The 25,442-nt window shown below is 38.4% G+C and overlaps 1 protein-coding gene across 1 annotated transcript; it reads left to right on the forward strand.

Moving 5' to 3' along the window:
* The first annotated feature begins 115 nt into the window (after window positions 1-115).
* On the forward strand, window positions 116-25,442 carry STING1 (stimulator of interferon response cGAMP interactor 1). Its single transcript, XM_053463636.1, has 8 exons — window positions 116-611; window positions 1,136-1,233; window positions 11,634-11,887; window positions 13,100-13,286; window positions 15,858-15,966; window positions 16,045-16,283; window positions 19,177-19,362; window positions 25,287-25,442. The coding sequence occupies exons 1-8, from the start codon at window positions 116-118 to the stop codon at window positions 25,383-25,385; spliced, it is 1,668 nt and encodes a 555-aa protein (XP_053319611.1). The 3' UTR covers window positions 25,386-25,442.

Genomic DNA, 25,442 nt, shown 5'->3' on the forward strand with positions numbered 1-25,442 from the left:
AGTAAAAAAACTCAGCTCTGTTATCAGAATGCCTCACGCTTTTCAAAAAAAAGTGTCATAGAACCTGTACCAATACACCAAGATTTTCAGGGTGTCTACTCCCGACTGAGATTACATGGTTACCATAGATCTGAAGGATGCCTATCTCCATGTTCCTATTGTGGTGACATCCAGAAACTTCCTCAAGTTTGCCGGATGGAACGGGACAAAAATTTGTCACTTCCAGTTGACGTCTCTCCCTTATTTTCACAAAGATTTTAACATCTATTGCTGCAGCTCTACGAGAGAATGGAGTCACGGTCGTACCTTACCTGGGCGATTGGCTCATCAAAGCCAGCTCGGCTCAAGATCTTCTCTCACACCTCAGTTTTATGATCCGATTCTTGGGGTAACACGGCTAGATTATAAACCAAAAGAAATCCAACTTTATTCCAACAACAAAGATCCAGTGGTTGGGACTGATAGTGGATTCCAACTCTTTGCGCTTCCATCTCCCACGTTCAAAGATCAAGAGTGTGAGGAAACAAGTTTCCACCTTGCAATAAAACCCAACCTGTTCTTGCAGAAGGGCTATGAACATCCTGGGCACTCTAACAGCTTGTATCTCAGCAGTAAGCTTCCAAGGCACATTTAAGATCCCTCCAGTAGTACATCCTGAAGATGTCTTAACTCAGCTAAATTGGCGGAGGAATACAAGTCACCTCACCAAGGGTCGTTGTTTTCTACACCATCAGTGGATCACCCTTACCACGGATGCCTCCAAAATAGGCTGGGGAGCTCATTTAGATTCCCTCTTCCATCAGGGCAAGTGGTCCTTGACTGATCAGACCCAATCCTCAAATTTTCTGAAAAGCAGGGTGTCTGGCTCTCAAATAATTCCAGTGGTTAAAAGGGAAAGCAGTAAGGATTCAGTCCGACAACGCCACCACGATCTCATGCATCAACAGACAAGGCGGTACCCGGATTCCACATCTTCGAGACCTTTCGGAAAAAATCATGTCTTGGGCTCAAGGAACCTGAAAGATTTAGCGGCTACGCATCAGAGGAGAGGACAATGGGGTTGCAGACGATCTCAGCAGGTCCCGTTGGTCTCAAGCAAATTGGCTTCTAAACGAGAGAATTTTCTCAATCCTAGTTCTAAGATTTGGACTTCCAGAGATCGACCGTATGGCAACCAGACACATCAGCAAACTTCCAGTTTTTGCATCTCTGTACAGACAGGACAGCCCTCTAGTACTGGACAGCATGTCTGTGACATGGAAGTTCGGGATGGCTTATGTGTTTCCTCCGGTGGCCATGATTCCTCGTGTCCTCCTCAAAATTCAAGCACACAAAGGCTCTTCAGGCTCTTTCCATGGCTTCAAAATTTACTATTTTTCATCAAGATAAGGTTGTCCTCTCTAGATCCAATGTCAACCAACCGTTAATTTTGCCTTCATTTTTCCCATGACCAACAACTCCAGAAGAAAATTCTATGGCACAAATTGGTCGTCTGAAGAGCTCTACAGATCTACATAGATCACACCTCATCTCTCCGCTCAACAGACCGGTTATTCGACAATTTTTTTGGAACATCAGCAGGTCACGCAACCTCCAAGCATACTTTTTCTAGATGGCTTTATCTATTCGTCTGACTCCAGTCAGTGGGCTCTTAATCCTGTTCCGCACCCAAGGGGCATCTTGCTACATCTCCTCTGTACTGCCACTATATGCCAGGAAATATATAAATATTTTACTCACCGTAAATTATTTTTTCCTTAATATAGTAGCAGTACGTATTTCCCTCCCTCATGTTTATATTAAATTGAGTTTTTCAAGCAATCTTGTGTTCTTGGTACTAACTGGTGTTGTGGGGTCTCTTATGTGCTAAGGAGGACTTGGAAAAGGGGGGTTAACCCTTTATTTCTTTCAGGTCCTTGTCCCTAGGAAAAACACCCCCCCTCTGTACTGCCTCTATATTAAGAATTTACGGTGAGTAAAAAAAATTCTGTTTTTACATTATTTCTTGTTATTTTGTATCTTCTTGATCCTTTATATATTGTTTCTCGCGGTTAGATAACTTAATATGTAGGTTATTAAGATTTGTACCATTTTTCCTTTTAGTATAGGGCCCAAGTTTAATCAGCAGACCTCTCATAAAACATTTAAATGTACACCATAGGATGAAGTCAGGCACTTCCCCCATTGTGATTTAACTGCATATATTTTTGAGCTTTGATGGTAAGTTTTTCTACATTAGAATCTACTTTCAGTAAATTTTCTCCAGCTAGTCCTTATCTTACTTTTTGGAATTATTTTTTATCACTAAAAAATAGGAGCATGCAATCCAGATGAAGAATCTGAGCACTGGTCTCCTCCGCTCGCTCCCCCAAATGCCTGGCGAGTTGATTAGGGAATACTTACAACGCAGATCCTGAACGGTGCCCTGTGATTCTAACGCAGACGGCTTTTAGTTGGGGGTGTCCTGGGATACTCTCTGCGGGGGCGAGTACAGCTCTTGTTGGAACCGACTGTTGTTGGACTTCACTGATGCACAGAGTGAAAAGGATAAGACCTGGGCCTTCATACACACTACAGGGAAATTATAGCATTTACAGGATCTGCTCCCTAGATGAACCGACTATACATCTTCATAACAGATGGCAGTTTCAGGGCTCTGTTACGTAATTTACCAACTCTAATCGACTCCACACCAACAGATAGGAAGAAGGGAGAGGAGACTCTTGAAGGGTGACCAAGTGCTGTCCTAAATTGAATTGGCCTACCTATATTACTTGACACCTTTGTGCACAGGGAAGACCTAGTCATCCAAATCACAGCGCAGGACCAACACATGCTGTACAATATAGCCATTTGGGACTGTTTTTGATCAGAACCTTTTTTTCTCTCTTTTTATAATTTCTGAATGAGACCAACAACATTAATATTTTTATTTTGACAATGGCACATCTATGAGCATCGCAGGGCAGGTACAACTGATTGTTTATGCTGGATGACTTTTACTATAAGAGTTCTTGTAAATACCACCATCTTGTGGAGGTTTCGAGACATTGCGTTGATGTCACGTTTACTGTCTCTTTCATCATGCACAATAGAGACATTCTCTCCCAATGTCATTCATCGCGGATAGTGCTTGCGGTTTCTTCTTCCACTGTCATTACTAAACATAAGGAAGTCTGAGCCTTTATGCTAACGTCAGTGTGCAATGGATATTGCTACCTTAGTTTCTGTTAATCTGACATTTATCTTAAGCAGACCAACTTTCTTTCCTTTTTTTTCTTACCACTATTGGTACCAGGCTTAAAGCCTTGCCATCAAACGTGCCAAATTACCCTGACACCTGCCCTGCTGGTTGCGCCACCCCCCCCCCCCTATTCTACAAACACTAAACTACAAAGCAAAACTCAGTGGCTATACAAACTTGGAAAGGATTGAAGACTTGGAAAGAATTGAAGACTTGGAAAATCGCAGCCATAGGTACAATCAGCGCCTAATAAATGTGCCAGAAACTATGAAGCCAGACAGAATCCCTGAATCTTCCATATTCCAGCGATAGACCTCTGGTCACAGAGAGGGCACATAGGATGGGCCAAAAAAAGAATGACACTTATGTGATAATGCATATCTTAAATTTCCTTGAAAGAATCCTATATGAATACAGAAAACATTCGACTCTCATAAGGTATTCATTTTTCAGGACTATTCAGCACAAGTTACAAGTTACAAGTTACTGCCACTGTGCAAACAACTTTACAAGGAAAAAAAGTAAAATCAGCAATTGTGTTAACGATTCTCTGATGATGTCACAATGTCACAGGTCACACACCAAGATTTAAAACCATCTTTTTTTCACCATATTTAGGTTCTTTTACATCATATCTAAGATCTTTTAAGGTGTTTTAATGATTATCTGATAATGTCACAATACACCACTGATGATGTCATAAACGGAAGAGCCTAGCTAGATTAAAATATATCTTTTCCATCATATTTAGGGTCTTTTGAGACAAAAAAAGATATTTTATATCATATTAAAATTATTTTTTTAATTTGGGCCCCTTATTCGCCCCATGTTGGATTAGTTTCAATGAGACGCATTTATTTTGGTTGGGCTAGGGTGGCTGGGGTGGGTGGGGTGTGGATTTGTGTTTTTTTTTTCTTTTTCTCTCTCTTTCTGACCTTCTTCCGCAATCCTTTCCCCCTCCTTGTGCTTCCACCCCTCTCTCACCTGGCTCCGCGATTCCCCTTTAGCTTGGGGGACGTTTGAATGAGAGCTTCTGCCCCCACTGTGTTTGTGACAACAAAGTGGTTTTTCGCTGTAACCTGTGAGCCATTTTTCTCTGTTTTATCGAATATATCTCATTGCCTCTTGACATAAGGCTCTTTTATATACACATGTGAGCTGTTACTATGCACCTTGTCTCTCATATATTGTGATGTGTTACTCCAGGTCTCGAGGTGATGTCATAAAGAAAAGATCAAAACAAGATCTTTTACATCATATTAAGTATCTTTTACATCAGATTACAAAAAGGTCATTTATAGCATATTTCAAATCTTTTAAACTGTGTTATCGATCATCTCATTATGTTACTATGCTCCAATGATGATGTCATAAAGAAAAGAGACGCTAGAAAAACAAATAAATATATATTTCACTTAACTATTAATGAAAAAAAAAGCTATAAAGGATTTAAAAAAATATGAAACTATTGTAATAAAACTAGCTGACAAAGGAAGAGGTGTTGTAATTTTAAAATAGAAAGAAATATATAGAAGAAGCAATGAAACAATTGGGTGATGTAGAGGTATACCAAAAACTAAATATAAAAAGTTATTTTTTAGGAGACTAAGATCCAGATCCCCCGCACCGCTGCAGGGGACCTGGATCCTCCTGTCTCACCCCCCCCCCATCATACACACACTTACCGGTGCTTCCTGCTGTATTGCCGGGGCAGCGGGTTGACGTCTACGCGATCCGCGTAGACAACGTCCGCTACAGCCAGAAGAAGGTGTGGCTAGCAGCGGGGGTTGTCTGCGTCCGTGGCGTAGACCTTCCCCGACTGTCAGAGATCAGAGTTCCCCGCACCGGTGCGGGGAACTCTGATCTCTGACAGCCGGGGAAAGTATATGTGACGGACGCATACAAACCCCCGCTGCCAACTCCACCTCCTTTCGGCTGCAGCGGAAGGCGACGTCAACCCGCTGCCCCGGCTGGAAGCACCGGTAAGAGAGGGCTGAGAGGGGAGAGAGGGGTGAGAGGGGTGAGAGAGGGGGAAGGGGGGTGAGAGAGGGGGGAGAGAGAGTGTGTGTGTTAGTTAAATGGGGGTATAGGGTGTGTGTGTGTTAAATGGGGGCATAGGGCATTTCTGGAGTGGCGTTAAGGGGGCATTTAATAGAGCACTCTGCCTCCTGAAATGCCTTATACCCCCCCTATATGCCACTCTGCCCCATAATATGCCTTTTAACCCCCTAAATGCCAGAGTGGCATATAGGGGTATAAGGCATTTCTGGAGGCAGAGTGGCACATAGGGGGTCAAAAGGCATACCATGGGGCACAGTGGCATATAGAGGGTTAAAAGGCATATCATGGGCCACAGTGCCATATTGGAGTGGCAAGCCTGGGGGCAGATGTGCGTAACTGGGGGACAGGTTGGAAAATACAAGAAATAAAAACAAAAAAAATATTTTTCTCAATCATAGCTTTTATTAAAAAAAATAGTTTACATGAATTAACATTTACTGGTAAAACTTTTTCCCTTTGGGGTCGTCTTATATTCAGGCTTTTTCTTTTTTTCCTAAGTTAATATTCAGATTTTGGGGGGTTGTCTTATAATCAGGGTCGTCTTATAATCGAGCAAATACGGTACTACAGATTTTAGAGAATATACAATAGCAAACCAATTATATTTTAGTGACGTGCGATGTCAGTAGCTTATACTCTATTATAGAACACTTACGGATGTGAGGCAGTAAATAAGTTAGTTAGTCAGGACAAAACCCTCCTAAAAAAACAAATTGACTTTATTGTAGAGGGTATAAACATGATTATTTTATTTTTGGTTTGAACATCAATTTTATCTACAATTGCGAGGCACAGCTATGGGCACTAGATTTGCCCCTAGCTATGCAAATTTATTTATGTCAACTTGGGAACATCTATTTGTACATCACCATTTAGGTCCAGAAGGAAGCCTTATAGTATATAAGAGATACATAGATGATCTTTTTTTAATTTGGAATGGCCCTCTGGAAAGTCTGGATAAATACATAATTTCTTTAAATGATAACCAATGGGGAATAAAACTTACCACATGCTATAGCTCTACAGAGGTAGACTTTCTTGATTTAATCATTTATATAGAAGATTCCACAATAAAAACTCATTTTAAATCTTTTGATGTAGATAACTATATTTTTTTGGACAGCTGCCACTATTTACCTTGACTCACTAATGTACCTAAAGGCTAATTTATTAGAATGAGAAAAAACTGCGTTGATAAAATCCAATATGAAGTATAAGCAAAACGACTAAAAAGCTCCGTTATGGAAAAAAAGTATCATCCTGAGGTCCTAGATAGGATCATAGGAGAGGCAGCTAAAAAAAACACATGATATACTATATCCTAGTAATGATAAAAGGAATGTACAAAAACAATCCATATCAAATGACATCCCTCTAATTCTTAATTACAACGGGGGGATGAAAATTAAAAAGGTGATCCATCGACATTTATTAAAAACTGAACCATATTTAAAAAATAATTTAGGGCAGCGTCCTAAAATAGTGTTCAGAAGTGCACCAAAATTGAAAAATAATCTAGTAAAAAGTTATTTGAACGATAAACAGAGATTAGAACACACATAAAAATAAGGGAATAATGTGTTTCAAGGATGTGGCCTTTGTTTAGCAAATACAAACACTGAGAACAGAATCAGTAATTTTAAATCAGCAATATAATATTAAACAACAACTTACCTGCCACTCAAAAACGTTATATATGTTTTAAGTTGTCCATTGGGATTACAATATGTAGGACGCACTACAAGACCACTACATATAAGAATACAAGAACACTTGAGAAATATTAAAAAAATGGTGTCCTCAATCACAGTGTCTCTTCACATTTTGCAATACACCATAATGGAGACCCCTAGACATCTTGATTTTATAGGAATTTTAAAAATAAATAGATTTTGGAGAGGTGGCAACCTTATTAACCAATTGGGAAAGGCAGAAATGAAATGGATTTACATCTTAAAAACTTTAATACCAACTGGATTAAAAATGTATTTAGAATTATTCACTCTTTTAGATTATTTTTTTTTATATATTTTATCTATTTACATATTTATACATTTTTATTCATGTATTCTATTTTAAATACATTTACTTTTTAGATTAATTCATTATGGTATAATATTTATATATATTTATATATTTTTAAATAAATCAATTTCTCTGAATAGTATTTATATCTATATCTATTTATTTATGAAAATATATATTTTAGGATCATTCCAAGAATACTATATATGTTGCAAAATGTTAGACTATGCTACTACAAGATTGTATTGTTGTTATTATTATTATACTTTATTTATAAAGCGCCGACAGATTTCGCAGCGCTGTACAAAGATACAGGTACGAAAAGTACAATACAGCAATTGACATACAGATACAAGAGGAATGATTGTATATTTACAATTTTTTTTCTACACATTTTTTTTGTATAAATTCTATATAAGGAGGTATACTCTTCATCCATAACAACTTGGCATTGTATGAGAAACATTTAGGTAAGGGTTAATTTTACTAATTGGATACACAATATATAGAACATTAACCCCGATTGAACATGCACCTGACGAAGCCGATTTGACAGACGAAATGCATAGTGCTGTGCTTTTACTTTACCTTTTGGAACGTTGGAGACCCTGTTAGTGAGAGACGTCACACAAAGGAACCCGAAAATTACAGGCGTTCGGTCGAAAAACGGATAAACACCAAAGAACTCAAGAAACAACTTTTTAACCTCGGAATTTGGATTGTCCGACGCCTATTTGTTAAATTCGTCTTGTAAGCATATTCATTTTACTCTCAAAACCCGATTACTAGTCTCACTTTATTTACTTTTTTTATATGTTGCGCAATGTACTATTTGCTCTGTTTGTTTTACATGTAAATAAGTCATCTCTACCTAAAAGAAGATTTACAAAGATTTATATATGAGCATACAATTTTATCATTTGTATCACTGGGTGTTACAACATATTGTTTCATTTAAAGAATAATATACAATTTGACTATTTGTATCACTGGGTGTTATGATACCTTTTTTGAAATTATATATTATTTAAAGCTCACCTACTCTCACTTTTATTGATTATCCTTTAACTTTTGGGTGTGTGTAAGGGAGACTACCCTGAGTATTTGGTTTGTAGCTTTTTTCTTTTATATAAGCGCTTTATTTCACATTTATATGAAACTCCATGATTGCATTGTGATGGCCCGGGGTTATTAAGTGCTGTCCATAATAATTGTTATGACCATCCGGGGTGAATAAGTGTCGCTTACATCAATTAATGTTTGAGCTATGTATTTACTTTCTATACATGCAGTGTTTATTGTCTGTGCTTCGTTCTCCTTCTGGTCCTACTCTATCCATGTGCCACGTGCTCTGCCCACAAACTTCGGCCACTCGTAGCCCGGACACCCTCGAGCCTTCTACAGACCTCCGGTCATAGTGGAGATCAGCCGGTGCGGTTATCGTACGAGTGCCGGCTATCTCGCGGTCCGTCCCGGAAAAACTTGGAACTGTTGCCGCTTGGGGTCCCGATCGAGTCGATTTTTGGACAGGATATCCTCAGGCCCCCGAGCTATCCATCAGCACCCCAGGATCGCCGCTCTTTCAGGATCATCCCGAGAACGACGTCTAAAGTTCTACGGACATTGTGGGGGCTCGGTGGCCTAAGGGAGGACACTCATTGTCCTTTTCTGGACAATCACAGCACCGTATCCGGCTACGGTGCCACGAAGCTAAAGACACCAGACCGGTTCCTGAGTTCTTCCCCGCTAGTGTCGGCTAGCGCTGGAAGCAATTAACCCTTTCTGCCCCAGCAGGAAGCATCGCAGAACCGACAGGCGTACCCAGTGGCACAGAGCAAGGGCAGAAATATTTGGGTCAACTGATGTCGACTTCGGTCTCCTTGCTTCTCTCTTTTATACAGAAAAAGTGGGAGAGTAGGTGGGGGATAGTCACAAATTATTTGGGACACGCCCCCTGCTTCCTAGTTCCACCTCTAGTTTCGTCTTGGACATTATTCTGGATTAGTCACAGTACATTTTAATAATGCAATTGCTTAAAACACTTAATATTCCATAATATGTTTCTAGTATGTGGAAGAACTTCACGGTTGGATGGACTTCTTTGTAATTTTTTATATTTTACTTTATAAGTTGTGCATGAACAAAGAAAAAGTATGTCTGCCAGAAACAAAAGTGATTATGTACATTTGTGAAAAAGGTGTTTTTCTAATAAAGGGTTATACATGAGTTTAATCGTGTATACATTAAGTTATATAATTAGAAATATACTTTTTTTATTTTTGAAAGTATTCACAATCCTTTGTACTCTGACAAGTCCACGCTAGTCACACTGTGACTTACAAGACAGTCTGCAGATTTGCTTTCATTTTTTCATCTGTAAACAGGGAACTGAAAGCTAAAACCACATTACTTTACATCATAACTTGGAATAGATGAACTGCCATTTAATTCCTTAAAAGAAAGAAAAGGTAAGCCTATCAACATTATATCATTTTAGATTTTTATTTTATATATAAGTGCAGCTTTTGTGTAAGATGAATTATGACATTTTCATAACACAAACACTGTTTTTTTAAACAAGAGAAAGCTATGTCCAATAAACGAAATGTATTTTTTTCTGTTGCACTTCCTGGTTTTGTCTCTGAACAGTTTCTGTATAACATAATGACTCAGATATTGTGAATTAGAAGATTGATGGCAATTTCCCATGTATTTTAAGGGTTTATTTAGGATATGAAATGGTTAACAGTACAAAAGTAGAGATGTGATTTACTTTTTTCATTATTGTTACAATATTATTACTTTTATATTTATAAACGGTAAATCTTTATGACCATGTATAATACAAACATTCTATTCACTGAAGAGGAAGTTTGCAACAGTTGAACATTTCAGCTTCTTGATATCACTATCAAGGACAGAACCCAGTAAGCTTATCCATCAAATATTATGGAGTTGTCCATGAATGATGCATATGAACTTCCCAGAGTTGGCTTCCCAAAGTCATTCTGGTACCTGACATGGGTGCAATGGAAGATTCTAGAAAGCATTGATCTATGGCTACACTGGGGTTCCAAATGTATAGAAACTATTTGGCATCTGTGTGGCAACAAAGAGGCTTCTTGCCTGGGTCACTATTTGATTGAGGACCGCTCCTGGTCCTGAAACTCTTTTTTTAGTGAACATACTATGGCAATATTTCACTGTGTTTTAGTTATGCAGAATGCAGAACATCAGTTTGTAGTATTTCGGGTTTGGAGACTCTCACCTCATCCCAGCAAATAAAACACTATTCATTTAAGACAATTTGCAAAGAACTGTTGGCAGCTAGGCACATCTTTACGCTACCGATCAGTGAAAGCAGAACAATAAACAAAACCAAAAACATTTCTTGAAAACCATCAGTTCTGCACAACAGGAGCCACATTTAAATAAAATATTTTATTTTATATACAGTACTGTGCAAAATCTTTATGCAGTTGGGGAAAATGCTTTAAAGTAAGAATGCGTTCGCAAATATAAATGTTAGCAGTTTATTTTCATCATTAAACGAAATGCAAAGTGAGTGAACAGGAGAAAAATCTTAATCAAATCACAATTTGGTGTGGCCACCCTTTGCCTTCAAAACAACATGAATTTGTCTACGTAGGCATGTACAAAGATTTTTAAGGAACTTGAAAGGTAGGTTGTTCTAAACATTTTGGAAAACTAACCACAGTTCTTCTCTGGATTTAGGAAGCCTCAGATGCTTCTCTTTCTTAGTGTAATTCCAGGCAGTTCCGATGATGTGAAGATCAGGGTTCTGTGGGAACCATACCATGACTTCCACGACTTCTTGTTCTTCTTTATGCTAAAGATAATTGACATGCTCTGGTCCTGTAGCATAAAATACCCCATGTCCTTAAGAGCCATTCATGTAAACAAATACAACATGTAAAAATAAATAATGACATTGATTGACTTAATTTATAACCATATTTGTTGATGTTTTTAAAAATGTTATTTGACTTTGTGGTTCTTACATTGGGAGTTGGGAGTGAAGGAAGGGTTTGAGTCTGAAAAAAGAAGTAAAGAAGTAGAGCACAAACATAATTGTTGAAAATGCCTATTAATCTGGAGAAGTATGACCGCCCTCATCCCTTTATTGTTTGCCCTTAATAATAGGGTCATACTAATAATAAATGGTAAAGTCTCCATTCACTTTAGTATTTGTTCCAGTGTTTTGATGAATTTAAGTTATCCATAGAGCCTATATTTTCATATCATGGTGTAATGTAATATGTGTTATATTTGTCTTTTTTAGATGAATTTGAAAATAGTAAGAAACAAGACTTGCAAGAGGCAGATCATACCAAACCCAAGAGGATACAGAGCTACGAAAACAGCCTGCCTGCTTGCTGTAATATGCACTATCATTCTGTACATTTTTGGAATTGGAAATTACACCATTGTTCAGCTTGTATACAGCACAGCAGTGTATTTACTTATGGTCAAGAGCTGGTATTTTGTAAAAAATATATGTGAGTTTTTTGAAGAAGTTTTCCACATGGATACCAGGTAACTATAAACAAAATGTAATGTACTACAAAGAAATAGATCGTAGTGTTTATTATTCTAAGAACACAAACTATGTGATATGGTTAACCAAGGACCCATTTGTGACATTTAAATTCAAATTATTGTGTAAAAGTTGTTGCTTTCTATACAAGGGTTCTACTTTACTTTAGGTTATTATTTACTGTGTGGCTGTCATTGCCCAAGCGCTAAGGACATTCTAGATTTTCATGGTGCGTTTCTCAAAATTAGAGCTGCTCACAATGATTGTCTTGAAATGAGTGAACTAGACCATGTGTCAGGTTGTGGTAACAGGCAGAAAAAACCCAGTAAAATATATGTATATATATATATAAAATATATATATTATATATGTATGTCTCAACATCATTAAAGACACATTATAAACATTAGACATACTGAGTGAATGATCTCTTTGGGTGTCTGCAAACACTACGATGTCTTCTTTTGTATTATGGTTATGCGTTATGTATTTGGTTCCCAACTGTAAAATATATAGGGCCCACCACCAAAGGCTTTAACCATACCCTATTAGAAATAAAGATGGCCCTGCAACCAGCTCGTTAAAGTCAGCAGTAGTAATTTAAATTAAAACTATAGACACACTGACAGGAAGACAAAAGATAACACTGTTTGTAAATATTAAAATAATTAAGAGCATGGATAAACAAAAATGGGTACTGGTAATAACAATGTGGTGATCAAGCGAAACACAAAGTCTGTATTGAGGAATATACTTGATTGAGGAATATTACCATGGTAAAATATAAAGCTGCAGAAAAGGGCCATAATCCTGTTTTTATACTAAAACATCACATTTTATAGCACTGTTAAAAGGAAAAACTAGGAGTGATCAGTATGGTTGAACCACATAGCTAGGAGAGTATCAAAATGGTGAATTGGTTTTGAATAAGATGGCAGTAACAATGTTTGTGATTTTAGTTTAGACATTGTGAAAGTTAAAAACTAACAAAGCCTTACTCATATGTAATTCCTGCTCTTCTTGCAGCGTTGGATTCCAAGAACATTTCTAAACTTTCATCTAAGTGAGCTGCTCAGTTACTAAGATTTTTATTCAGTAGTATTTTAAATTAAGATAAAGGAAAAATACAAGAATATTGTTTATTTCGATTGTGTGTGCACTGCTTTTTTGTTGATAAATAGGGTATTAACATAAGTATGTTTTTTTTCTAGGTACAATGGTGACCTTGGGAGAGTTCTTATAGCAAGTTTCAACACAAAAAATTTGCCTTTTGTGATTGTATCTTCTATTTTGTGTTGCATATTTTATGAAGAGGAATTGTTGCCCAGTTTTCCAATAGTAGTCTCATTTCTCCTCTTTCTTCTATCAAATATTTTAGCCTGGCTTCTTGGGATTCAGGTAAATACATATTTAACACACTATTGTAGTTAGTAGTAAAAACATTTTTTTACAGATGCTAACTTAACAGATCTAGTGTTATAGTTCAACCAAATCTTTTATTTTATGGACAGTATATTTACTTCCCAGGGATAACCACAAAATGGCTCAGCCAAGACTATGTGAGTGCTACTATAAGAAAGCCATGGCAAGCTGCTAGCCTTCTCCGCTACGCAATTTGTCAGAGAGGTGTATTCTTAAAAATTTTGCAACTGTCCCTTTTAACCCTTCCTTAATCTACTCGATTTAACAAAATATTCTGGAGTTTCTGTTTACTTTACAATAGATTCATGTTCTCATTTTGTGGGTATTATTCATGTTTGCATCTAAATAGCTGGAAATAATCATGGCACAAACATAAGCCAGTGACCATAATTGAGAACTTCCCAGAGTTGGCTACCCAGATCTTGATAGGAAGCAGACGGAGATTAGGCAATCCCTTGACATGTGTGTTGTGCTGAACACTGTGAAGAGCTGAGCTATGATGTCATATTCTTGGGTTCCAGCTAGCAATACATAAATTATGGCCTCAATGTTTAGTATATACTGATCACCTACACCTTCTGCTGGTTTTATGCTAGCATCAGGGGATCTAGAGGTTCAGCAAATGTATGGACTGAATGTATGGGTGGAAGTGGGATGAGTGGGGAGAAAGGTGCCCCCCCCCCGCCATTGGACCCTTCCACAAGTAGGTTTAAAGGGGGGAACTTGAAAGGGTCAAAAAAATATTGATCATCCCAACCATCCCTTTTCATGGGATAGGTATTGCGGTTTTAGGGTGGCTGTGGTTGGGGGATTCCCATCTTTAAAACAGTTTAATTGGTTTTGGTTATTGGGGAATTGGTAACCATTGCAGTTAAGTCTGATCTGGTTGGGTTGTTTCTTGCAGGCTAAGTCACAAAGGAAGGTAAAAGTACTGGTCAACCTGCTAGTGGGATACAGCTTATGGAGAAACCCGGTACTGTGGTAGTGTCCCTTGAGTAGGACCATATTTAGTTTATATGTTAGTAACCTAAGGGGTTAATGTGAGAACCATCTCTCTGGTTGGTCACCAATAAGTGTGCCTTAAGTGGTGGAGGGGTTACAGGGCAAGTTGCTCATTGTATAAATTTACATGTTGCGTCAGTGTGTTTTTCATGTTAAGTAAAGCACTGTGGCCTTAAAGATTCCAAAGATTAATTATGGCCTCTTGGATTTATTATTGGAGGGGTGACATAGGAATAAGTGAAATCCAATAGGCAATAGCTGGGTCATGCCCAGTGAGTGTACTTGAGTCAGAATTATGGGCGCATGGCATAGTTCCTGGATATCTATAGAGAGGTCTTGTAAGGCTATGCATTTTGTCCCTGAGATACCTATAAGGATATGTTTATTTATCATTAGTTTTCACCATATAGTGTTTTGTGAGGTAAGCCATTTAAGAGTGTTGTGTATGTTGTAAATGCTTGCCTGTTCTGATTGTCTGCAAGGAGGTGGATTTTTCAGTAATCCATGCCATTACTAATCCTCACAGCAGAGAGAGACAGGGAGGTGAAAAAAATGTTTTTTTTTCTTCATTGACATTTTATTGACAAGCATATACTGTAGTTTAAAGAAGATAATACTTTTTGCTCATTCTGGGTAGTTTAAAATCTGTCTGGTATATGCAAGACACGTTTGTTTGTATAGTAACTTTACAAGCAAATGTAAAGATTTACAAGTTACAACGAGAAATTATTCATTCACCAAATGAATTTTTCAACTCATTGGCAAAATACAGTCATGTACTGTGTGACCAGTACAAGACCTGGCCTTGAAATAACCTTTAACAGAACTGCAAAAATACTTTTTAGCCAAATGTTGACCATGTACATACCTCACAAAATAATGTACTTATGCTACTAAATAACACACTTTCCACACGCACTAACAATTTTGTAAACTTTGATTTTATGGCAAATTTTTTTAGGCATAGAAAGGGAGTGTTAGTAGGCTCATACAATATATAAGATATGGGTCCACACAAACCTCAAAGGGTATTTAGCAGGTCTTACCATACACAACCTTTTAATACAACAATTAACCTCCAAAAATAAACCCCAAAAACAAACAACCCCGATATATGTATCCTAAGCTTGTATTCCCTTGTTAATTTAGTATTATTAATAATAATAATAATAATAGCTTCAAGACTGTGGGATTTCCAGAAAAAGACTTGGAGATTCAGAACCCTTAGTCGCCTACTGTATGCTTGAAATCCATCTTTTAACATAATTTTAGAAGTAAAATTAACAGCTCAAAAATTCCATATTTTTATTCATCTTTAATGTTGTAATTATCTTAGCGTTTGCAACATAGTAGCATCTGCATGTTGCAATTGTATTGTTGGTACAATAAGGTAACCAATATAATCTCCCCGGCAATTCCAAACCTGATTAGGGGACGAGGTGCAATCAGCATGTCCATTGCTTTATACTATTACCTTTGACTAGAGAACAGTTATATTAGGATGCAAACAAAATAATGTTTAATAATACTTTCTTGCATTTCTAGGATCCTACATCAGCAGTTATTTCTGAAATCACTGAAAATAAACAGTTGAATGTTGCACATGGGCTAGCATGGTCCTATTATATTGGATATTTAAAGTTTGTTTTACCAGGTAACGACTGATCTACATACTGGTTAATTTATACAATGTCTTTTTATTGCATTTAACATTTTCCTCTGGGTTTTACAGCATTAAAAGATTCAATACAAAAATTTAACAACGACAACAACAACTTACTTAAGTTTCCAGAAATATGCAAGTTGCATATCTTGATACCATTAAGCTGCAAGATGTATGGAGATTTAAAAGAGGCTGATGAAAATATAACATTTTTCAAAGCAATACCGCCACTTTATAAGGATCGTGCTGGAATCAAAGGACGTGTCTTTAAAAATAACGTGTATCGCATTTTGGATGAAGACCACAGGGTATTTTTACATACTTTAATAATACTATTTTTTTTTTTTTTTAAAAAAAAGTGTTTAAGTCAAGGAAAACAGAATACTGAACTTTTTTATTCTCTCTTTTGAAAAAGTTACATTCATGTTTACAACGCCCCAACAATTTTGAGAAAGCTGCTTGTATATATAAAAAAAATAGCAACCTAGTAACAACAATCTTTATTTGCATTCAGGAGACTGAAATGAATGGTGGGTTTCTAACAAAAACCCCTTGGAAAACATTGGACACTCAAGAAACCCTTGCTTGGTTTCTTGTAGTAGTGAGAAAAAAATCACTAATTCGGCTTCCACTCAAAGTTCACTGGTACGGGTGTGCTAAATCAGCGCATAGCACTAGCTCATAAGCTTAGGATCAGGAGCTACATTAGCTTCAGAATACAAAAAATGCAATTGAAGCATTTTCACTACTCCATTTAACACTAACTACATATTGTTGTTTTCAGGACAAGTCTACCACTCTCTCCCACTAACCTCTCTGCAAAAAACATATCTTATTTTTATACATGCTTTCCAATTTTGTTTTGGGCTGCTTAGGGTTGTTACCTCTGTTCAGTGGCATCTCCAGATTTCATATTTAGGGGGCGCACATGGGGGGACAGGGACCAAAGTAGGGGGGCAATTATAAAACGCTACATATACACTCTATGTGCGTATGTGCTTATCTCTTTGAAGTAAAGGCCGTGATGGAAATATAATTTCAAAATAACAGCTGAACTGGCAGTTATTTTTCATTCTTTAATATTAGCCCCTGCTGCCGGTATATATAAGTAATCGCCCCTGCTTCCAATATATTTTAATGTTAGCCCCTGCTGCCAATATATATAAATATTAGCCCTTACAATATATTTTATATTGAAAAAAACTGGACCCCAGGAAAGCATTTCCTTGGGCTGCGCTCCACACTCCCTAGCATGCAATCACTCCCTCTGCTCCCGCAGAAAAAAACATATTTACCTCACTGCAGGGGCGTACCTAGAGTATTTGGCACCCGGGGCAGATCCTGTATGTGGCACCCCCCCCCACACACACACACACACACACTTTAAAACTACCTGGCCGAAACTGAATATGACCCCCCCACACACCATAAAAAAATCTAACACTTTTATTTAAAGTAAGTAACACACCAAAATAGGACAAAACAATTAAATAACAATAACAATAACAATATATATATATATATATATATATATATAATTGTTAACAGCAATCACATTCCTATCATGCCCAGGCATACCCAGATTCCAGGAGGCACTCGCAGACTTGGCATGATAGGAGTATGATTGCCCTATCTACCCCTTCTGCCCTATCTACCCCTTCTCACGCCCTTCTCCCTATCTACCCCTCCTAACTATCTACCCTCTCCCTCTTTCAAGTTCACTTACCTTTCAGGAGTCCTGCAGGGGGTGCAAGGCCTCTGTCTCCCAGCTCTGCCACTGTATGGAACAGTATAGAGTGATGGGAGTTATGATGTACTTTAGAGCTTAATTATGTAATGAAAAATACATTGGAAATGGTACAGCATAACACCCATCACTCTCACACATTTACCAATCTGCATTTACCAATCCACACTTACCAATCCACACATACCAATCCACACGCATACCAATCCAAACACACATACCAATCCACACACATACCAATCCACACATATACTAATCCACACACATACCAATCCACACACATATACTAATCCACACATACCAATCCACACATACCAATCCACACACACACACCAATCCACACACACACACCAATCCACACACACACACCAATCCACACATTTACCAATCCACACACATACCAATCCACACACATACCAATCCACACACATACACCAATCCACACACATACACCAATCCACACACATACACCAATCCACACACATACACCAATCCACACACATACACCAATCCACACACATACATCAATCCACTCTCACTGTATGCTTTCCTACCTTTCCTCTTTTCTCCTTACAGCTCCTTTTCGTGCTTTTCGCTCCTCTTCTTCTTCAGTTCTTCTGTCTTCTTCCGAGGGCACTGGGTTCAGAGGGCACGGACAGCGGTGGGCGCGGCTTCAGTGTTGTGCGCCGGGATCTGACAACAAACCCCGGCGCACAACAGCTGTTGCCGCGCGGATCGCAAGGGAGCGGTATCGGAGTGATTTTAAGCCGGTTCAAGGATCTCCCTTGAACCCGGCTTAAAATCACTCAAGGGAGCCGGAGGTCTGTTAAAGACCTCTGATACCGCTCCCTTGCGAGCCTGCTCCTCCAGCGGCGGACATTACTGTCCGTCTCTGGAGGGGTGCCGGGTGCCGGTAAGTTGGCACCCCCCTGATGAGCAGCACCCGGTGCGGACCGCCCCCCCCGCTAGGTACGCTACTGCCTCACTGACTGAGAGTCCCTTTGTCCCCTCATTCACTAACCCACAACAATCTTTTACTTACTCCCTGTATATTATTAAGTTACTGGAATCAGGAAATTGGACTTCTGTCTTATATAACTCCTCTCTGGGCTACCTCTACTGCAAGCAGGGAGCATTCATCAGTACATTTGTTGTACTTGCTTAGAAGAATTCCTATTCTAGTCATTGAGAGTAGCAGCATTCCTGGTCTTTGGCTAGGAATCACAATTGGCTGTTGATACTTATACTTAACTCCAATAACTAAAGAATATCTGCACCTGTTTACACCGATCTATTAAAAAAATATGAATACAATTCTAGGGTTTACTCTGTTCCTCCAAATGCCATGATATTTATTTCAGATGTGCACTGCAAAAGCAACAAAAATGAAAAACATGTTTTTGTGCTACATACAATAGTTGATGATCATAAATTAACTTCTCTTTTTTTCTTAGCCATATTACTGTATAGTAGAATATGCTACCCCACTGGCATCACTACATCAAATGTCAGATATTGCCAGTGCAGCCTTCAGTGCAGAAGATCGAATTCAACAAGCAAAACTTTTTTATCGCACTTTAAAGGACATCTTGGAAAATTCACTTGAATGCCGGAATAGCTTCAGATTAGTAATTTATGAAGGTGAGTGTCTTACTTGTGGATACATATTCAATGTTTCAGGTATCGTGTAAACCAATACTTACATTTAGTGATTGTAAAATTACAAGTTAAAACCATCGAAAGTACAAAAAAGCTAATTTTTCGTTATGATTATGAGTTGTACGTCCTCATGATTCACTCAATACGCATATAAAGCATCTAAAAAATTGGCTTATATTTAGCTACAGCATACTAATGGGTAGCAAATGTAACAAAAAACAACAGGTATAGCTTATATTTATTTTTCAAATTTAGAGCTGAAGGAGAACAGTAAACAGTCACATTAAATGACAGCAATCATTTTTCTCAGGAGCAGCACAATCCTTGGGATGTTTTACTCTGTTTAACATAAATACGTGTTTTTTTTGCAAGTGATTAAGAAGTGATAGTTATTAGAAAGAGTAAAGCTTTAACAATGTTTTTTTCCATATCTTAATTGACTATCCCAGACAGCCTCATCAAAAACACATCTTGCATGCCAGTCATCTAGCCATATTTCTTCCCATGGGAGGCTGGCACAGTTTTTACCTCCTTTTGTTTAATCATAATTCCTGGAGAATTTTCCCAGTGGAAATTCAGCTTTTCATTGGTAGCTGACTTGAGGTGAAGATGTATTATAGGACATGATATGAAGAGCAGCAAGAGCTTCGGGGCAATAACACAAGCACAAGTTTATCTCTTTTTTATTGAAGTAGTGAGTCACAAACTACGTTGAAATTTTTTTTAGAACATTTTTATGTTTCTGTCCAAAAGATACCCATCAGCCATAATATTATGACCACCTGCCTTATATTGTGTAGGTCCCCGTTTTGCCTCAAAAACAGCCCTGAACCGTCGAGGCATGGACCCCACTAGACCTCTGAAGTTGTGCTATGGTATCTGGCACCAAGACGTTAGCAGCAGATCCTTTAAGTCCCATATATATAGCTTAGAGGAAAGAAGAGAAAGGGATTTAACAAAGTAAAGGAGGCAAGTTTTTTGAAAGGAGGAGAAATATTAGAACAAGAGGTCATGTTCTAAAACTTAAAGGCCAGAGGCTTAGATGTAAGGTAAGGAAGTTCTACTTTACACAGAGGATAGTAGATAAATGGAACAGTCTCCCAGTCTCTCGTTGTGACAGGGCCATTATCCGGCTGAAAGAGGACAATGCCATCAGGGAATACCGTGTCCATGAAAGGTTGCACATGGTCTGCAACAATGCTTAGGTAGGTTGTATGTGTCAAATTAACATCCACATTAAAGGCAGGATCCAAGGTTTGCCAGCAAAACATTGCCCAAAGCATCACACTGCCTCAGCCGGCTTGCCTTCTTCTCATAGAGCATCCTGGTGCCCTCTGTTCGTTAGATAAGCAACACACACACGGCCCTGCACGAGATGTAAAAGAAACTGTGATTCACCAGGCAAGGCCACCGTCTTCCATTGCTCCGTGGTCCTTTTCTTATGTTCACATGCCCATTGTAGAAGCAGGGGTTAGCATAGGCATCCAGACTGGTCCGCAGATACGCAGTCCCATACACAACAAACTGTGATGCACTGTGTGTTCCAACACCTCTCTGTCAGAACATTAACTGTATACAGTAGCTCGTCTGTCGTATTTGACCACACAGGCCAGCCTTCGTCCTCCATGTGCATTAATGAGCCTTGTCCACCCATGACTCTGTTGCCAGTTCACCCATTTTTCTTCCTTGGACCACTTTTGATAGGTACTGAACACTGCAGAACAGGAGCACCCCAAAAGAGCTGCCTTTTTGGAGATGCTCTGAACCAGCTGTCTAGCCATCACAATTTGGCCCTTGTCAAAGTCGCTCAGGTCCTTACACTTTTATTATTATTCCTGCTTCTAACACATAAACGTTGAGGATGAAATGTTCACTTGCTGCCTAATATATTGCACCCACTGATAACAAGCATGATAACAAGACTATCACTGTTATTCACTTCACCCGTCAGTGGCCATAATGCTATAGCTGACAGGTGTAAGCTGAATGAAAGAAAAACTATATTGCATATGAGCTCCAAAGTATGCCAAATAACATAATACTAAATTATGTTTTATATTACATGACCAGAAGGTCATAACATACCCCCAAATCATGAGTGCACAAACTGGTCTCAAGGATATCTTCCTGGTTGAACCAAAAATGGATAACTACCCCTAAACATCAAAATAACCTACACAACAATGTATTGCATTTTGGGATGGATGCTTTCCTTCAACTTTTTTTTTACAGTTAAACCAGGAATGCATACATATTATTTAGGAGGTAAACTAAACACCATAAAAACCCTGTTAAACTCTAAATGCTCTGAAAGCACATCACCTGAAGATTTAAAGGGGGCCCACTGCAAAAATGAATCTAGCAGTAACACAGAATTTCAGTTTTTTTCAGTACCTTTTGATGTCAGGCACATTTTTTATAAAAATGCTACACACTGGACTACCTGGAACAAATAAAAAAATAAAAATAAAACAGAACAAATTGGTTCTCAGTGGTGGTGTCTCAGTTTAACACAGTCACACAGGATGCCCACATCTCGAGAGTACAATTTACATATAAAACAGTAATGCTTACCTTATGATTTTTGAGGGGAACTATCCTTAAACCCCCTCATACTATACATGCCTCAAAAGCACATTGGATGAGAATTTTAACGATACCCCACTTACCTTTCTAGGTTGACCTCTGAATCGAACACAGGATTTTGTAATTTTTCACATTTTTATGTATGTACCAGGGTCAATACCACACACTGAGTTACCTCATTTTGTTTCTTTTTCTTGCAAACATATATGTTTTGGTGACCTTACTTTTCTGGGGGTTTTGGGGGATTTTTTGACATTTCTTTGCGTGTCTCTCAGGGCTGTCACTTGGCTAGTACTTTAACAGCACAGCTGGTAATCGGACCTTTGAGGCTGGTGCCAGAAAAAGTAAAATACTGAGAATGTGAAGCTCCCTCTTCAGCACTAAGCCCAGAAACAGCCATAGACACAGGGGAGGGACTATCTTGAAATCTACCACCTCTCTCATTCTTCCAGCAACCCTCCCTGAGTCTTTGTTTTGACACGCCCTTTCATTTCCACTCCCTCTGGTCTGCCCCAGCTCCTTTTGCTTTGGATCTGCTGGAGATTCTCTACTGAAGAGGGAATGAGTAAGTGTTTGTAATGGCTGGGTGTGGTGGGCATGTGGTGTGAGTTGTGATTAAAAGTGTGGGTATGAAGGAGTGAGAGTGAGAGCATGAGTAAATGAGAGTGTAAGTGAGAGTGACCGAATGCAAACAAAAATGACGATGGGAGTTATGCTGTATATAGTAATAGGAATTATGGTCACCATAAGTGCCTAGCTCACTAGATAGTTCTGGGTATAATACTGTACCACTGTCAATGCCTGGTTCAGTATATAGTAATGGGAGTTATGCTATGGTGTCTGGCTTGATAGAAGTTATACTGTACCCCAGTTAATGTCTGGATCACTACATAATAATAGGAGTCATGCTGTACCACTGTCTGTGTCTGGCAGTGTAGGGTTATACAACATTGAGTGACTCCACCCCTTTGATGGTTCTGCCTTTTTGTGGATCTGCTCTTTTGTGGCTCCACCTTCAAAGACCTTCAACTATGGCTGGTATTTTTTGAGGAAAAGGTGGCAACCCTACTTTCAGAGATTAGACACGAATCAGTTAGCAATTATGTATCAGATTAAATGTTTGGGGTTTTTCAAATAAAATATTCATGTTTATTAATATGTTTTTTTTTTGCCTTCTGACCTGGATGACCCCTCTCTCTATGACAAATGTCATCTACGTGAAGAAGAGGGGTCGTCTACTGGCATAGTGATGAGATCACTAGAACACCCCTGACTGACAATGCAACAGTTGGAGAGTCTAGCTTATTTAGCTAGGTTACATTTTTTATATTTCTATTATATTATACTAAATATTTGTATGTTTTAATGCTAGTACTTCATGGGAGCACCAGCGGTCACAAGCGCCACTGCAAGAGATTCTGCCTCTCACAAGATGGCGGCATCCTTTAAAACAAAATTTACAAGATTCCAAGAGGAAAGTCTCAGTCTCACTCACTGGCCACTTTATTAGGTACACCTGTTCAATTGCTTGTTAACACAAATAGCTAACCAGCCAATCACATGGCAGCAACTCAATGCATTTAGGCATGTAGACGTGGTCGAGACAACTTGCTGAAGTTCAAACTAGCATCAGAATGGTGAAGTGACTTTGAACATGGTATGGTTGTTGTGCCAGATGGGCTGGTCTGAGTATTTCAGAAACTGCTATTCTAGTGGGATTTTCACACACAACCATCTCTAGGGTTTACAGAGAATGGTCAGAAAAAGAGAATATATCCAGTGAGCGCAGTTGTGTGGACAAAAATGCCTTGTTGATGTAAGAGGTCAGAATGGACAGAATGGTTCTAGATGACAGAAAGGCAACAGTAACTCAAATAACCACTTGTATGCAGAATACCATCTCTGAACGCACAACGCATCGAACCTTGAAGCCGATAGGCTACAGCAGCAGAAGACCACATCGGTCTGACTCCTGTCAGCTAAGAACAGGAAACTGAAGCTACAATTCGCACAGGCTCACCAAAATTGGAGAATGGAAGACTGGAAGAACATTGCCTGGTCTCAATTTCAGTTCGACATTCAGATGGCATGGTCAGAATTTGGCGTAAACAACATGAAAGCATCGATCCATCCTATCTTGTATCAATGGTTTAGGCTGGTGGTGGTGGTGGTGGTGTAATGGTGTGGAGGACATTTTCTTGGCACACTTTGGGCCCTTTACTACCAATTGAGCATCGTGTAAACGCGCCAGCCTACCTGAGTATTGTTGCTGACCATGTCCAAACCATTTATGACCACAGAGTACCCATCTTCTGATGGCTACTTCTAGTAGGATAATGCACCATGTCATAAAGCTCACATCATCTCAAACAGGTTTCTTGAACATGAAAATGAGTTCACTGTACTTCAATAGCCTCCACAGTCACCAGATCTCAATCCAATAGAGCACCTTTGGGATGTGGTGGAATGGTAGATTCGCATCATGTATGTGCAGCCGACAAATCTGCAGCAATATGCACATCATGTCCATATGGACCAAAATCTCTGAGTAAAGTATGCCACGAAGAATGAGTGAGTGTGTGTATACATATATATATATATAAATGTATATATATTAAAATTTATTTTTATGAGCAAGTCCAACTTCACAAAAAAATTCTCGCATGGTGGCCTTTTTACCTCCCAAATAACTCGACAAACCTATGCATGTAGGAGATCTTGTTGAACACACATTGAATTGTTGTTTGACAGTGGCATATACCAGGGGCGGTGAATTCATATTTGAATTCAAATGTGTGAAAAACAATCAAAAAATTACTACCACAAAGCTTTACAAAGACTGGTGGCAGAATAAGTGCATGGAAAGAGTTAAAGTACTAGCATTTGAACTACCTTGGGGTGTCTAGTTTTCAAAAATTTATGGTTTGATTGGTTGAATTGCATTGACATTGGTTGAATTACCAGATTTGGAAAAAATGGTTTGGAAACAACACAACTTGTAATTATTGCCATATTACTTGCAAAAAAATGGGTATTTCTAAACTCAGGACAAATAGTGGAATCTATTTAGCAGCATCAGCTTTTGTAGATGAATAAAAAGATTTTTCATGTAAAAAGTCAAAATAATTTCACCATATTTTTTACTTTTTCATAGTAAGTTATATGATACAATCAAAACAATGACATCTAAAGAAAGCCCTTCTTGTCCTAAAAGTAACAATATATAACTTGTGTGAGTTCAGTAAATGAGCTAAACACAAGCCGTTGTCACAAAGGGTTTAAACAATGACATTTATTTTATTTCTTTCCAGATTCTCCTGATGATGAAGCACAGGAGCCACATATTTTATCCAAAGAAATACTGAAACATTTAAAACAACAACATTCTGAAGAATATGACCTTATTCAGGAAAATTAACATTCATTGAAAGAAAATTGTGTGTTTTAAATTAACTTGTCTATGCAAAAAGACACT

The sequence above is a fragment of the Spea bombifrons genome, chromosome 4, assembly GCF_027358695.1.
Source record: "Spea bombifrons isolate aSpeBom1 chromosome 4, aSpeBom1.2.pri, whole genome shotgun sequence".
NCBI lineage: Eukaryota > Metazoa > Chordata > Amphibia > Anura > Pelobatidae > Spea > Spea bombifrons.

Bases quoted from the DNA above. Each gene is read 5' to 3' on its own strand.
- STING1 (XM_053463636.1), top strand. From the start codon at position 116: ATGGTTACCATAGATCTGAAGGATGCCTATCTCCATGTTCCTATTGTG. The intron at 612-1,135 runs GTAAGCTTCCAA...TCTCAATCCTAG, and splicing joins TAACAGCTTGTATCTCAGCA to TTCTAAGATTTGGACTTCCA. The intron at 19,363-25,286 runs GGTGAGTGTCTT...CCAGATTCTCCT, and splicing joins TCAGATTAGTAATTTATGAA to GATGATGAAGCACAGGAGCC.